This window comes from Gorilla gorilla, chromosome 6, assembly GCF_029281585.2.
Source record: "Gorilla gorilla gorilla isolate KB3781 chromosome 6, NHGRI_mGorGor1-v2.1_pri, whole genome shotgun sequence".
Classification (NCBI taxonomy): domain Eukaryota; kingdom Metazoa; phylum Chordata; class Mammalia; order Primates; family Hominidae; genus Gorilla; species Gorilla gorilla.
The window spans coordinates 138,559,280-138,576,502 of record NC_073230.2 but is presented as its reverse complement, the minus strand read 5'-3'; the positions used below and the strand labels follow the sequence as shown (position 1 = coordinate 138,576,502).

Here is a 17,223-nt window from a genome sequence, read left to right as displayed (position 1 = left end):
TCTGAGCTCTGGCCCTTAGCCCCCATCATTCCCTGCACTTTGGGCATCTCCCCTTGTCCTGCCTCGTCTGGTCCCCACTGGCTGCACCGTTCTCCCAAGCTCCTGCCCTTCATCTCCTCTAGCTCATCTTCATCCATCTAGAATGATAAGTTCATTGGTCAGGCCTAAGTGTCCTTTGGAAATGCTCTTGTATCAATCCCTGCCTTGATATCCATATCATTTCATCCTTTTCTTACTGCAAATTGTAGCCAACACTGAAGGGACATTTGCACACATGTTGCATTTTCACTTCACTATAACCAGTGTGGTCGTTTCTATTATGTTCTCCACTTTGTACACGAGGTCAGAAAGTGAGTAACTTTCCCAGGTTCACAGTCAGAGTCAAAGCCCACTCTGTCTGTCTGTCGAGCCTGTGCTGTTAACCACTATAATTATTCAGGAAGGTGCCCTGGACTTGAGGCCAGAAGATGTGAGTTCACGTCTTGGCCTCACTACTTATTAGTTGGGCAATTCTCTGAGCTTCACTTTTTCCCCGTGGGTTGCTGTGAAGGCAATATGATAGAATAACTGTGAAAGTACTATGTGAATTAATTAATTATTATTATTTATTTATTTTGAGACAGAGTCTTACTCTATTGCCCAGGCTAGAGTACAGTGATACAATCATAGCTCACTGCAGCCTCGAATTCCTGGGCTCAAGTGATCCTCCCACCTGAGCCTCCCTAGTAGCTGGGACCACTGGCTAGCACCACCACACCAGGCTAATTTTTTTTATTTTTAATTTTTTGTAGAGGCAGGGTCTCCCTATGTTGCTCAGTCTGGTCTCAAACTCCTGAGCTCAAGTGATCCTCCCTTGGCCTCCCACAAGTGCTGGAATTACAGGCATGAGTCATTGCACCTGGCCTGCTGTGTGAATTTAAAGTGTTTCCAAGAAGCCTTACTTTAAAAGATATAAAGTACAAGAAAGCATGTTTTGCCAGTGGACAGGCAGGATATAAAATGGTCTAGTGATGATTGAAACAATTTCAGTGGCAGGACTGTTTTCCATCAACCAAATGGATCTTCAGCCTTTGCACGGAAGAAAGCCTTAGCATTGATCTGCAGGGAGGTAAGGAGAGCTGCTGTGGTGTGTGGCTGGATGGTAGACTTTGTTATAGCACATAGTTCAGATTCTTGCTAGTATCAGAACATCATTGATTACATATACATTTGTCTTAAATGCCAGTTTACTTAAGAATCACTTAATGTTTAGGACCTTAGATGTTTATTCCACAAGAACTGAACAAATCTTCCTGTGTAAAGTGGAAGAAGATGTTAAATTTAGATAACTATTCATTCTCACATCAGAATAGCACTAGTTAATTTTATCTATTTATGAATACACATCCTTATGTCTTCTTTATAAATAGTAATGCTAACTGTGCTGTTCTTTTTAAAAATTACCAGAATTGAAGCATGCATTCTTAGAATATCCAAACTTAGAATATTCTATCACTATCTTTCTTAGAAGTTACACTTAAAAATTCCTATTTCCTCTTTTCTACTCTGGTGACATCTTCTTTCCGTCCTTCCTTTATTTTTTCTTTGTCTTTTTTTGTTTCATTAAGTGCAATAGTATATCACTGGATTCATTTCATGTTAGCCCCACCCTTGGTAGCCCTTATATTAAAGAAGTTACAGAAAAAATAAACCGCTCTTTGTAGGTCATTTCCTCTGTTCACCCACTAGGGTCCTAGCAGTGAGAATGCAAGACCTTGGGATACAAGGCCAGCTGGGGCAGACTTAGGAGAGGAGTCATTCATATCCAGGACAGAGGTCAGCAAACTCTGTGAAGGGCCAGAGAGTAAATATTTTAGACTTTGTGGGCCCCGTGTCCTCTTTTTTTTTTGAGATGGAGTCTCGCTCTGTCACCCAGGCTGGAGTGCAATGGCATTATCTCGGCTCACTGCAACCTCCACCTCCTGGGTTCAAGCGATTCTCTTGCCTCAGCCTCCTGAGTAGCTGGGATTACAGATGCCCCCACCACGCCTGGCTAATTTTTGTATTTTTAGTAGAGACGGGGTTTCACCATGTTGGCCAGGTTGGGCTCAAACTCCTGACCTCGTGATCTACCTGCCTCGGCCTCCCAAAGTGCTGGGATTTCAGGTGTGAGCCACCTCGCCCGGCCCTGTGTCCTCTTTTACAACTACTAAACTGTGCTGATGTAGCATAAAAGCAGTTACAGGCTATGCAGCGCATAACAGCATGTTGGTTAATGGTGGACCACATGTACAACAGTGATCCCATAAGATTATAATGGGAGTGAAAAATTCCCATCACCCAGTGATGTCTTCATGATCCTGACCCTGTGTAGGCCTAGGTTAATGTATTTGTTTCTGACTTAGTTTTTAACAAAAAAGTTTAAAAACTAAAAAAAATTAAACATAGAAAAAGCTTAGAGAATAAGGATATAAGGAAAGAAAATATTTTTGTACAGCTGCACAATGTGTGCGTGTTTTAAGCTAAGTGTTATTACAGAAGAGTCAAAAAGTTTAAAAATATTAAAAAGTTTATAAAGTAAGAAAGTTACAGTGAGCAGAGGTTAATTTGTTATTGAATAAAAAAATTTAAATACATTTAGTGTAGCTTAAGTGTAGAGTGTTCATAAAGTCTGCAGGAGTATATAACAATGTCCTAGACCTTCACATTCACACACCACTCAATTTCAGCCCTGCAGTCTCCATTCATGGTAAGTGCCCTATACGGGTCTACCATTTTTACTGTATTTTACTTTATTTTTACTGTACCTTTTCTATGTTTAGATACACAAATACTCATTCTTGTGTTACAATTGCTTGCAGTATTCAGTACAGTAACATGCTGTGCAGGTTTGTAGCCTAGGAGCCATAGGTTATACCATATAGCCCAGGTGTGCAGTAGGCTATACCATCTAGGTTTGTGTAAGTACACTCTATGGTGTTTGCACGAGGACGAAATTGCCTTATGATGCATTTCTCAGAAAGTATCCCCATCACTAAGCAACGCATGACTGTACAAACCACACGTAAACAAATGTGCTCATCTGTGTTCATTTTCATGTGTCAGAACATATTTTTCTTCTTTGGATTTTCCCCAACCATTTAAAAACGTAAAAAAACATTCTTAGCTCATGGGCTGTATAAAAACTGGTAGTAAGCTAGAGTTGGCCCACGGGCTGTTAATTTGCCAATCCCTGATCTAGAGAGTTAAAATGCTATTTATTATTCTTGCTGGGGGATTGAGAGGGAGGGGAATGAGGTAGGAAAAATAATAGCAATTATTGGGCACTCATATTTAGTAAGCATCCTCCTAAGCACTATATATAAAAATCATGTATACTCATTTAATACAACCATAGAAGGTAAGTAGTAATATTAGCCCCACTTTACAGATGGGGAGTCTGAAGCATAGAGAGACTAAATCATCTGTCACATATCACACAGCTAATAGAGGCAGAGCATGATACAATAGCTCACCAAGTTGGGTCTAGCACCCTCTATCTGAGCCATTATGCTGTACTGCCTTTCTGGGTAAAATGTTATCTTCTGGTAAAGACATATTTTCACAGGCATCCACATGGAAGATCTTTGTCCTGCCAGCTCCATTAAGCATTTGAACAAAAAGTTACAGAATGTTTGAAGTAATGTTTCCATTTGGAGGCAAGGGGACAGATGGCACTGTCTTATTTAGTAAAGAAGTCACTTTCCCTGAAGGTGTTTGAGCAGAGGTGGGATGACTTTTGTAGTCTTGCGGTTCCCTAGAAAGACTTTGGTTATTTTCTTTTCTATAAAATAAAAGTAAAAATTTAAAATTCTTGATTTTTGAAATTTAAATCTGGCTAATTACTACAGGAGCAAACAGCCTGAACACCTCCCCATAGCACACTCGGGCACCATCTCATTACATTTACAGGATTTGGGAGTCTGAATAACCAGAACTGCTGGGAGGAAATGATACGTCAGACTGTTTTGACCTATTGCTATGGGAACTGAGTGAATCTCCCTTAACCCCATCCCCACCACAACACACACACACACACACACACACACACACACACACGCTACACATGATTCTTCCCATCTATACCCTTCTTAGGTGAAAAGTATTTGAAGGTGGTGTTAGGGAAGACTTATTTATTAATTAAAATCATATATTATTAAATGAGTATAATAATTTATAGTCATATGAGAGAATATTAATATGGAAAGATATCCAAGACAAATGGTAAAGACATAGAACAGCATGTCTTGTGTTCCCAATTGTGTAAAAAAAAATGTTGGTAGGGAGGAGATGGATGAGTACTGTGGAAGTTTTCTGAAAGGATAAAAAAATATTGATAGTCATTACTTCTGGGGAACAAGATAGGGATCTGGATGGGAGGAAATTACATTTTTCATTGTGTACTCTTGTATCCTCTGAATTTTTAACCTGTATATTCTTAATTAAAATACCAATAAATGCAGAAATGTGTTATTCAACTGGATACCTGCTTCTTCATGGCATATACCCTACCCAAGCCAGAAAATCTTTCTTTACTTGAATCTCCTTTGACTACGTTTGCAGTTGCAAGCATTTTTCAATTAAAAATAACCTCTCCTGGGACTTGCCTTACACTACTAATGATGACAGAGAGGGAGTAAATGAATCATTGTTGCTATTTGTTAGATTTTTGATGAGTGTTAGTGGGTAAAGTGGGTTGAATGGTGGCTCCAAAAAAGATTTGTCCACATGTGAATCCCAGGAAACTGTGACTATTACCTTATACGGCCAAAGATGTGATTGGGTTCAGGATCTTTAGAGGAGGATCATCCGAGGGGGCCCCAAATGCAATCACATGTATCCTTATGAGAGAGAAGCAGAGGGAGTTTTGAGGGAGAAGCGGAGGAAGAATTGTGACCACAGAGGCAGAGACTGGAGTGATGCACCACAAGCCCAGGAATTCCCAGAGCCCCCAGAAGCTGGAAGAGGCGGGGAACAGATTCTCCCATCTGAACCTTTTGAGGGAGCACCTTCCTAGTGACACCTGACTTCAGGCACCTGGCTTCCACACTGTGAGAGAGAATAAGTTGGCCAGCCGCAGTGGCTCATGCCTGTAATCCCAACACTTTGGGAGGCCAAGGTGAGTGAATCACGAGGTCAAGAGTACGAGACCAGCCTGGCCAACACGGTGAAACCCTGTCTCTACTAAAAATAGAAAAAATTAGTTGGGCGTAGTGGCAGGCACCTGTAATCCCAGCTACTCGAGAGGCTGAGGCAGGAGAATTGCTTGAAGCCGGGAGGCGGAGGTTGCAGTGAGCCGAGATTGTACCACTGCATTCCAGCCTGGGCGACAGAGTGAGACTCTGTCTCAAAAAAAAAAAGAGAGAGAGAATAAGTTTCTATTGTTTTGTTTTTTTGTTGTTGTTGCTGTTGTTTTTTGAGATGTCACTCATGTGTTTTCCAAACATCACCTATTGGGACTTACCTATACCAACATTTCCAGAAATAATTTGCATGTTGTTACAATGCTTCACCAACATCAATAGAGCTTTGATCTCTTTGTTCTACTCTATTTTAGAGATTACACATTTCCTTATATTGTTAAACCACCACCATATAAACAATCTGTGTTGAGTGGTGAGATAAGGGAGGTAAATTATTATTCTCTTCATTCTATTATTATTATTATTATTTTTTGGTTCAGAGAAAATGGGAAAGGAGGAGACTCAGAGGCAGATAAAGTTTATATTTAATGTATAGATAATAAAATCATACTGTAGCCATTTTTACTCTCAAATGTCTTTTTGAGGTCTCTAATGTTGAAAAACATCATATAAAATATGTGCTATGGCCGGGTGTTGTGGTGCATGCCTGTAATCCCAGCTACTCAGGAGGCTGAGGCAGGAGAATTGCTTGAATCTGGGAGGCAGAGGTTGCAGTGAGACGAGGTCACACCATTGTACTCCAGCCTGGGGGACAACAGTGAAACTCTGTCTCAAAAAAAAAAAAAAAGTGCTATGGTTTGAATGTGTCTCCCAAAGTTTGTATGTTGGAAGCATAATTCCCAATGCAATCATGTTGAGAAGTGGGACCTTTAAGAAGTCATTAGATCATGAAGACTCTGCAATCATGAAGGGATTGATGGAGTTATTGTGGGAATAGGTTGATTATCTCAGGAGTGGGTTCTTGAAAAAGGATGAGTTTAGCCCCCTTTTCCTAGTTCTCTCTAGTGTGCTATCTTGCCTTTGTGCCTTCTGCCATGGGATGATGCAGCATAAAGGCCTTCGCCAGATACCAGCGCCATGCTCTTGGACTTCTCAACCTCCAGAACTGTAAACCATATACATTTATATTGTTTATATAAAATTATCCAATTTCTGGTAGTCTTATAACAGAAAACAGACTAAGACAATATAGTTGTCCCTCAGTATCTGGAGGGATTGTTTCCAGGACCTCCTAAGGATACCAAAATCCTTGGATGCTCAAGTCCTTGATATAAAATGGGGTAGTATTTGCATATAACTATGTGCATTTTCCTGTATATTTTAAATAAATCTCTAGATTACTTATAATACCTAATATTAGGTAAATGCTATGTAAATAGTTGTTTTACTGTATTGTTTAGGGAATAATGACAAGAAAAAAAAGACTACATGTTCAGTACACAAGCAACTTTTCTTTTCTTTTTTTTTTTGAGACAGAGTCTCACTCTGTCGCCCAGGCTGGAGTGCAGTGGTATGATCTTGGCTCACTGAAACCTCCGTCTCCAGGCGATTCTCATGCCTCAGACTCTACAGTAGCTGGGATTACAGGCATGAACCACCAGGCCTGGCTAATTTTTGTATTTTTAGTAGAGACAGAGTTTCACCATATTGGCCAGGCTGGTCTTGAACTCCTGACCTCAGTTGATCTGCCCATCTTGGCCTCCCAAAGTGTTGGGATTACAGGCATGAGCCACCATGCCTGGCCTCACAAGCAATTTTTTAAAATATTTTTGATCCACCATGGTTGAATCCATGGTTGTGGAACCCACGGACGTGGAAGGCCAACTGTGTGTTAGCATTAACCACAAGTCAGAATAGTACCAGCTGCTAAAGAATCTACTGGGTGTTTCACAAATGTTTTTAGCAAATTCTGTATTTTGTAAAACATTCTTTTACTACAGAAAACATTCTATCACACTTACACTATTATCAAAAAGTCTGATCTGGACCTATTATTGTAGGTAAAGCAGATGTTAATTGGTGTGCCTAGGATTTCTGAAATCATGTCAAGACTTTCTTTGCCCCTGCAAACCACCCTAAACACATACTTATCACCTATGTTCCCAGAGTCCCAGTGTGGCAAGTTTTATACTTCACATAGGTTTATACTTCATGTAGCCCGGATATCAAAGTGACACAAATTTTATATAATTAAGGAATACAACTTGATGTTTTGATATATGTATATATTGTGAAATGACCACCACAATGCATTAACTGTAAAATTATCAAAATGGAGTCACTAATGTCAAATCTAACAAACAAAACGGAGCTGAGGCCATGGAGGAGGGGCCCTCATTCGAGTATGCCTATGATGGGAACTATGCAAAAAATTCCTCAAGACCACAGTATTCCAGATAAGTCACTTACACAAGGATACTCAACTAACAATGAATGTCTCCACCCATGAGCTATTGCCAACTCTGCAACAAGCCCCTGTAACCAATGGTCTTTGTTCCAAAACAGTTTACGTGGACTTCTTTTTGTTTTTAAAAGCTTCCCCTTTGCCACAACTCCTTTGGATGAGCCTGTGGTCTGCCATAGCATGCATATCCCAGATTGCAATCCCCTGCTATTCCCAAATAAACTCTGCTTTGGAGAGTTGGTCTCTGTTGTTCATTTTAGGTAGATATATCTTGTTGTTTAAGTTAACAAGTCACAGGATCAAGAAACACTTCATCTACACCTTCATCTAGACGAGATCCTAGAATTTAGGTCTCACATGACTGGATAAGATTTTTGGTCTTCCTTGAGGAGGGGCTGTGTGTTGTGTGTAATATAGGAGCAGATATTCATGACCAATTCACTTTCCCTACTATGAGAGTATTATACCATCCATGTTTGCCACTCTGTAGGTAGAGTATGCTTCTCCAGTCTCATGTCAGGCTTGTCCATGTGATTTGCTTTGGTCAATGGTATATGAACAATTTGATTTACACCATATTCAAGCAAGAGTCTGAATGTGCTTGCATGGTATGGTTTGTCTCTTGCTCCTGCTCTTCACTATAAAAAATGTATGTCCCAAGTAGGAACTATTCCATCAGTCTAGTGCCAGAGAAAGAAGACTGTGGAGCAGAGCCAAGCCAAGCAAGCCAAGGTGAGTCGAGCAGAGCTGCGGCTAACTCCCAGACCCGTGAACAAGAAACGTTTGTCAAAAGTCACTAAGATCTGGAGTTTATTGCTTGTATTAGTCTATCCTCAGGGAACACTCTGGGGGTAAAATAATATTTTATATATTAACTTTATTATATCCTTCTTTGTTTTTGAGACGGAGTTTCGTTCTTGTTGCCCAGGCTGGAGTGCAGTGGCGCGATCTTGGCTCACTGCAACCACCACCTCCTGGGTTGAAGCGATTCTCCTGCCTCAGCCTCCCAGTAGCTGGGATAACAGGCATGCACCATCACACCCGGCTAATTTTGTATTTTTAGTAGAGACGGGGTTTCACCATGTTGGTCAGGCTGGTCTCGAACTCCTGACATCAGGTGATCTGCCTGCCTCGGCCTCCCAGAGTGCTGGGATTACAGGTGTGAGCCACTGCGCCCAGCCTATATCCTTCCTTTCTATATGACTTTGAGTTTCTCTTGTGTTGAAGAATTTAAACACCAAATTTCTAATTCCAGCTCATTTTATTTTTATTAAAGTGCTTCAGTAGATGAACAGTGTTATCAACAATCAACACAAACTTTACTGAAATATTCACAAATAAAAATCCTCTGTAAGTCATTGAAATGTTTTTCTATGTAGTAAAAGTAATCACCATTGGAGACTGGTGAATTTGAATTTATTCCTAACCACATACATGGTTTATATATTAACTTTATTATATCCTTCTTTGTTTTTGAGATGGAGTTTCGTTCTTGTTGCCCAGGATGGAGTGCAGTGGCATGATCTCGGCTCACTGCAACCCATACATGGGTTCTCAAATTGGAAGATTCAACCTGGTTACCTTAATATATGGGGCTGGCTGTCAATACCTGAAAGCTAGTCCCAGCAAGTCTGTGGAAAAAATGATGTGATTGGAAACTAATCATTTATCCTTAGTGCTTCAGTTTCTCCATCTGCACTGAGAAGTAACCTTCCCTTAGAAAAGGGTTGTAAATAAATACAAAATGTTAAAGCTTAGCATACTTCTGTGCCTCAAAAAGCATTCATGTACATGCTTTTAAAAGGGCAATTTCTTTGTTCTTGACATAAATTGAATACTATCTGGCTTTATAATAAATTGATGGATGATTACTCTTTCCTTGAAAATTATCTTTTTACTCAAATCATATTAAAATCATACTAGCCTGACTGTAGATTAATTTACAGGAGTTGTGCTCAGTAAATTATTTTGATTGCAATAAGGACTACTGTCCTACTTAGGTAAAATTTACAAATTATTTTAAAAAGTTTCATCCATTACTTACATTCTCCAAGACCTATCCATAGAAGACAGAAATCCTGGTACTTTAAAGCACAAAGAGGCAAAATCCAAAATTTACTTGTTAGATTTTGGTATAGCTCCTTTGGATACTGTCAAGTATTTTATTCACGTCCTCCAAATGATACTGTGGTTGACAAGGGGCAGAGTAAATAAGCAAATTTTGACTATATCACCCAGCATAAAGTGACCTGGTGCCATCATAAAAAATTCAGTAGTGCCTAAGTTGGGGGAGAGGGGCAACATGTATAGTAAAAAAGCTTGAAGAGGCTGGGCATGGTGGCTCACACCTGTAATCCCAGCACCCTGGGAGGCGGAGGCGGGCGGATCACCTGAGGTCAGGAGTTTGAGGTCAGCCTGGCTAACATGGTGAAACCCTGTTTCTACTAAAAATACAAAAAAATAGCCAGGCATGGTGGTGCGGGCCTGTAATCCCAGCTCCTTGGGAGGCTGAGGCAGGAGAATCGCTTGAACCCGGGAGGCGGAGGTTGCAGTGAGCCGAGATCGTGCCATTACACTCCAGCTTGGGCAACAAGAGCGAAACTCTGTCTCAAAAAATAAAAATAAAAAAAAATAAAAAGCATATGATCCTAACTAAAACAGAAACTTTTTTAAAAACCTTGTTTATCTTGAGAAGTATGTGATTCTGCTGTAAAAGAGAAATATAAAGAGGCTGGTATATCAACTCTCACATTTTCAATGAAATGTGCAATACTTTTAGGTAGAGACGGTATTGCTAAATCTCCACATGACACTTTGAAACTGCTAGCAATAAATGGGAAAAAAATCATTAATCAACATTGGAGAAAAAGAAAAATGGTAAGCTGTGATGCTTTTACTTTTCTTTTCAATTAGAAAAATATATTGATCATGACCATAAGTGGACATACCATCTGAATAAATAAAGCCTCCTGTAGTTAACTTGTCATTTAAAAAATGAATTAGATGAAAAGGATAATTTTCTGCAGTATGCTCAGCCATTTGAAGACTGGAGTCATTTAAGAAAAACATGAAACATCCTTAGAGAGGACCTGATTATTTCATATTGGTTGTGGCTCTTTAAAAATGGCAGAGCATTCCATGCCCTATACAGAGTACACAAGGAAATAATTTTCACATTGAATATAGATCTCTTACAGAATGAGGAAAAAAACACTTTACACAACACACTTTTCGATAACATGCAGTATTGACGGAATAGTAAATCATCATCCTTCACAAAGAAGGTGCAGGTGCTCTAAAATAATCTTAGAGCTAATGATTTCAGAAAGAGACTGTCCAAATTTGAAATTTAAAATGCAAACTTAATTTCAAAGTTGGTTTTTCCAAATCTCTGATAAGTCCTAGGAATCCAGCGTGAGCAAGAAGAAAACTTTCTCCCTATTTTATGACTTGTACCTCCCACTATCTGTGATGAATGCCATGGGTCAAATGCCATAACAAATTTCCTCTTTTAGAGCCAGCAAAGTCTAGCCTGGTTGTAGCCAAGACTAAAGCAGGAAAAGGTCCTACCAAAGAGCTTGTCTAGAATTGATCCACCAAAAGATTTCCAAGGCCAACTGGGCACCCAACTGACCCCAGGGCAAGTTGATCATTTTGTTGTGATTCAGGATCCCACCCTTGCACCATCTTTAGGCCCAAGAGCCCCCAGAAGAGCCCTGAACTGGTAACAGCGCCTGTATGGACAGGGTAGGCAGAGCACCGTTTATTGGAGCTGACCTCTATCTATTGATGCTTGTTGACAAGAACTTAGTCAGTGATTCTGGAGCAGCTCCTCCCAACAGATGGGCTGTGAAAACACCTCTCTCTCGAGCCAGAGCTCATATGAATAGTGGAAATCTTCAGGCAGATCCAGCCTCTGCCCCAGTACGCTCTGCAAGCAGTTATCCACAGGTGAAAACTCAGAGTCCTGGGGTCTGTCATAGCGACGGCTGTTAAAAGCCTCAATGTTGGCCCTCAAGGTACATTCTTCTGCTTGGAAGTCCCATGGTCTGGCATCGATGTCTGTGTTGGAAAGAGAGGAAGAAGACATATAATGCAAGACACTGCTCCTCTTATCACAGAGCATGGTCTATGGGATTCCAAAAATGGAACTGCTCAGAAATTCTTTTTTTTTTGTAAAGAGCAATGTACGAAGTTAGTATACAGCATGCTGACACTTAGGTTTAAAAAATACACATATGCCCACATGCATAAGCTTGTATATGCAGAAATTATCTTTGGAAGGGTAGTCTAGAAACTGGTAATAGTGGTTACCTATGAGAAAGGAAATTAGGGCCCAGAGGGAGGTGGACTTCTTCTATTGTATTTCCTTTTTATTATTTCACTTTCTTATTAGCTTTATGTATTACTAGTTATATGTATTATGTTTCCCAAAAGGGTAATTAAATTCCTTTTATGCAGCTTTCCTTAGGGGATGAGTGTCCCATCTGAATGGAATAGCCAGCTTTCAAGGAATAGGAAGGGGCAAGAGGGGTATAACATGGAGAATCAGAATGGACCAATTACCAAAGACTTTCCTGATTCCCTGGAATCTCCTCCAGCACATGATAAATCTATATGTCAGCTTATTTTAAGATGATGAGGTGACGGCTTCAATGAAGGTAAAAACAGAAAACAGATAATCTGTTTTGCTTCTATTCACTTAGACACTTATTTCAGGGCTAAAGATACAAATCTCCCAGATCTCTCATGTTCTGCATGCAAGGGTTTATCATAAGGAAGTGTAGTGTGAGTTTGGGCTCATAATGGCAGCAACAACAGATGTGCCATTTGCAGGATAAAACATTTTTGTGTTTTAAAAATTTACAAGAATTTAATAGATAATTGTGATTTATGTCTTATAGCAGAAGTTGCATCCTGGCTTGTTATGTGCCTATCATATGTTTCCTTTAGTTCTCTAAACCCTTTTTTAGTGAAAAGACAGTCCCTCACCACCACAAATTATGCAGTTGAGTTTCCCACATTTAGGGGAATAGCAGGGGTCAGCATATCTGGAGTAAAATGGATAAGACTTGTCCTGGGAAAACCATCTTCATGATCATGGCATTTTCCCTGCCAGGTAAGTAAGTAGAGTTCTCTGAACTCTTTACTGCATCATCCTTTAAAATTCAAGCAGGTTACAAACACAGCAAAGACAAGTCATTACCAAAAATTCTCAAATACAATTATGGAAATAATGGTCAAATACAAAACAATAAAAAAGCTCTCCAAAATAAATTTTTCCAAACTCTGATCAATCTTACAAGTTCTGGTAGTTCAACCAAATATCTTGCCTTCTGATGTGAGGCAATGTACAGTTCCCAAGATTACCTAGGACATACTGCAGCCAAAAAGGTTTAAATTGAATTCATCAAACCTTTAGATTTAACTTCAAGTTTACAGGTAATACCATAGATAGACGAATAAAGTAGATAACACCACAAAGAAGAAAACAGACAAATCCAGAATGTGAGTATTTTGCAAGACAACTGGCCTAGTTCTTCAATTAGTTAGCATTAATGGTGGAGGTGGGGAGACTGCTTAGAGGCCAAGCACGGTGGCTTACACCTGTAATCCCAGCACTTCGGGAGGCCAGGGCAGGAGGATCCCTTGAGCCCAGGAGTTCAAGACCAGCCTGGGCAACACAGGGAGAGACTCCATCTCTACAAAAAAAATTTTAAAAATTAGCCGGGTGTAGTGGTGGTATGCATCGGTAGTCCCAGCTACTTGGCAGCTGGGAGGATCACTTGAGCCCAGGAAGTCGAGGCTGCAGTGAGCCATTATCATGCCACTGCTTTCCAGCCTGGGTGACAGAGCGACCCTCTCAAAAAAACAAACAAACAAAAAACAGAAAACAAAAATAACATATATATAACAACTGGATGCAACCTGTGGTCCTGGATTGGATTCTGACTTGGAAAAATAGCTATAAAGAACATTTTGGGACAACTAGAAAATTGTGAATATGAACTTTATTAGATGAAATGAAAATGTACTGACATGAAAAGGTAGAGATGTTAAAAGAGAAAGTTACAAAACAGCATACATAACTTGCTTTCATTTTAATAAAATATGCATGTATATGCATAGAAAAAGATCTGGAGGAATATACAATAAGATGTTAATGGTGGCAATTTCTGCATAGTACAAATATGGCATAAATATAATATAGTAAAATGTTTACTTGTATTTTCTATCTTTTTTTCTAACTGCTTTGTAATAATAAAAAGTTGTTTTAATTTAAATCTTTTGGAGAAAGCTGTCATTTAAAAGAATGTTTTGGAAAGGCAATTAATTATCTCTCAATTTACTTGTTTTATAAAACGGATTTTCATAGTTTACATAGGACAAGGGTACATACTAGAATTTGAGGCATAACCTTAAAGTTTGGTGTATCAACGCCTGACCTATAATCACATATTTTTTCATCTAAAATATGTAACAATTCATGCCAAAAGAGGAGTGATAAATATTTATCTAGTTTTGTCTAAACCCCAGGAAACTCCAGGAAGTCAAGAGCTTTGGGAAGACTCACCATTCCCGTAAGCCCAGTCATCGTTCATGCGGTGACGCACTTTCTGGTAAATGGCTGACATGGTTTTCATGTTGCTTTTCCTCCACTGGCGCCCCAGGTACTTGGTCTGTAACTTTAGTAGCTTTAGGACATAAAGTTGCAGCATGGCCTGTTTGACCTTGAGGGCCCGCTTTAAGATTGGTGCCGATTTAAACACTACCAGCATCTGTTCATTGAAAGAGGGGTGGGGTAAAGATCTAACGTTTCTTGGAATTTCCAGTTTACAGACAAATTAAACCAAACCTAGCTAGCCTCAGAAATTCCTGGGGAGCTTTCAGGAATCTATGGTCCAGGCTCTACTTAGATTTAATCTTCAAGAATATAGAGGGGGGCTGGGCAAGGTGGCTCATGTCTGTAATCCCAGCACTTTGGGAGGCCGAAGCCAGTGGATCACCTAAGGTCAGGAGTTTGAGACCACCCTGGCCAACATGATGAAACCCCATCTCTACTAAAAATACAAAAATTAGCCAGGCGTGGTGGCATGGGCCTGTAATCCCAGCTACTAAGGAGGCTGAGGCACATGAATTGCTTGAACCCAAGAGGCGGAGGTTGCAGTGAGCTGAGATCATGCCACTGCACTACAGCCTGGGTGACAGAGCAAGACTCCGTCTCAAAAAAAAAAAAAAAAAAAAAATATATATATATATATAGAGAGAGAGAGAGAACTATTCCATTCATATTTTATTGTTCAAAGTTTTCAATATTCAAAGCATATGGTATAAAGTGAAAAGAAAATTTTGTCAGCCACACATATCATTTCCACTGTCACAGATTTTTGTTTATTTTCTGGAGATAATTCTATGTATGCATATATTACTTTTATTTTTTTGTTTTGTTTTTAAGATGGAGTCTTACTCTGTCGCCCAGGCTGGAGTGCAGTGGTGCAACCTCAATTCACTGCAACCTCAACCTCCTGGGTTCAAGTGATTCTCCTGCCTCAGCCCCCCTGAGTAGAGGCGCCCGCCACCACACCCAGCTAATTTTTAGTAGAGATGGGGTTTCATCATGTTGGTCAGGCTGGTCTCAAACTCCTGACCTCAAGTGATCCTCCCACCTTGGCCTTCCGAAGTGCTGGAATTACAGGTGTGGGCCACCACACCCAGCCTACTTTTGTTTTTTAACACAAATGGTAGCCAACTACATATCCTGCCACACTGTTCTATACCTGGTTTTTTTTATTGAATATATCTTGAAAATCATTCCATATCAGTACAGAACTGCCTCATTCTTTTACTTTTTTTAATAGAGATGGGGTCTTATCATGTTGCCCAGGCTGGTCTCAAACTCCTGGGCTCAGAATCCTTCTGCCTCAGCCTCCCAAAGTGCTGGGATTACAGGCATGCACCACTGAGCCCGGCTGCTCATTCTTTTTAATGATTGCATAATATTCTATTATAAGGACATACCATCATTTATTTAACCAGTTGGTCCTGCTTAATGAGCATTTAGCTTGTTTCCAGGCTTTCATTATTATTATTATTATTATTATTTTGAGACGGAGTCTCACTCCATTGCCCAGGCTGGAGTGCAGTGGCATGATCTCGGCTCACTGAAACCTCTGCCTCCCAGGTTCAAACGATTCTCCTGCCTCAGCCTCCTGAGTAGCTGGGACTACAGGTGCCTGCCACCTTTCCCAGCTAATTTTTGTATTTTTAGTAGAGATGGAGTTTCACCATGTTGGTCAGGCTGGTCTCGAACTCCTGACCTTGTTATCTGCCCGCCTCGGCTTCCCAAAGTGCTGGGATTACAGGCATGAGCCACGGAGCCCAGCCAAGCTTTCATTATTATAAACAATGTTGCAATGATAAACCTTGCACTTGCATCATTTGGGAATGTGTGTAATCCAAACAACATTGCTAGCTTCCCTGCTAGAGTTGCCCTGAGGGAGGGTTTGAGATTCAGCCCCCTGAAAAGAAATGGACTGATAAGTAATCATCTAATATAGAATAAGTGCCCAGAATTATGAGGTGCTAAATCTTATGTAGCATTCAGTGTCTATATACAGAGATCACAAAGGAGGTAGCACACAAATATTTACTAGTGATCTTTTAAAAATTCAGTCAGATGGACAACTCCATGATGTAAAACCACCCTCACCATGGTCCGGGAATGTTTCCATTTGGTCAGTTTATTGAGCAGCCTCAGGAGGTTGATGCAGGAAAAGAGGTTCCTCCAGCAGAACTGGCTGTTGTCTCCAGCTTCCTATAGCAGGGAACATCCATCATTATATTAATACCTACAAGGCTTTAATTCCCACAGAAGCCTGGAAGTCAATGTTGGTCAGTTTAGGTGAGGCCTTCCTGTATGAAATAATACCTCCTCACCTTCCTGTTTCTTAACACACTGAAGTCTCCAAAGCCCACGGTTTAAAAACCCCCTCAGCTGCCAATCCTGGAAGACTCTACCTACAGCTTGTGTTGGTTAGAAAGATGATACATGAGCACAGGAACCTGATTCAGGCAAGTTTTCTTGTGTAGCTTATTGCTCTAGGATCAGAAAAGAGATGAGAGAATTTTACCCCCATATACAGGTACTTTGCGCTTATATAAACTATGTTTGTAATTGTTAGGATTAGGTCTAATTCTGGTAGATTTTAAACTATGTTGGATGGATCTGATATCAACTATGGTTGAATTTTTTTTATCTTATCAACCTTCATCCTCCTTTATCAAACCATATTACAGTTAGATGCTTAATTCTTCAGCATGGAAGGAAAAATGGCAGATGGTTTATTCTAATCAGATATTTTTCTTATATATTTCTTGATAGTTTGTGAACACCTAACCAGAGACAACAGATGGATGTCAGATTAAAAGCAGGTATGTACTCATAGAAAGATTTTTCAGAAATAAAAATATGAGTCCTTATGTGAATTTGGGGCTTGCAAATACATACTGGTGTCAGAAGCTATATAAATCAATGAGCACACGTGACAGCCAAACTAACATCTTGGAAATTCCTCACATCTACAATGTGATAGGAGA

At 40.0% G+C, this 17,223-nt stretch overlaps 1 protein-coding gene and 1 pseudogene across 3 annotated transcripts in view; both read right to left on the bottom strand.

Annotated features, from left to right (window-relative positions):
• Positions 1-8,868: 8,868 nt before the first annotated feature.
• The window catches only part of STRIP2 (striatin interacting protein 2), a 57,704-nt gene continuing 49,349 nt past the window's right edge, over positions 8,869-17,223 (bottom strand). For 2 of the 3 annotated variants that reach the window (XM_004046204.5, XM_019031711.4), the window contains 3 exons: positions 16,337-16,441; positions 14,201-14,405; positions 8,869-11,688 (listed from right to left, as the gene is read on the bottom strand). In XM_004046204.5, coding sequence (XP_004046252.1) covers positions 11,438-11,688; positions 14,201-14,405; positions 16,337-16,441 — 561 coding nt within the window. In that variant the 3' untranslated portion in view covers positions 8,869-11,437. The remainder of the gene's footprint in view (positions 11,689-14,200; positions 14,406-16,336; positions 16,442-17,223) is intronic. The other variant, XM_055392258.1, reaches the window with a different exon arrangement.
• LOC115935528 (uncharacterized) lies at positions 12,601-12,753 on the bottom strand (annotated as a pseudogene).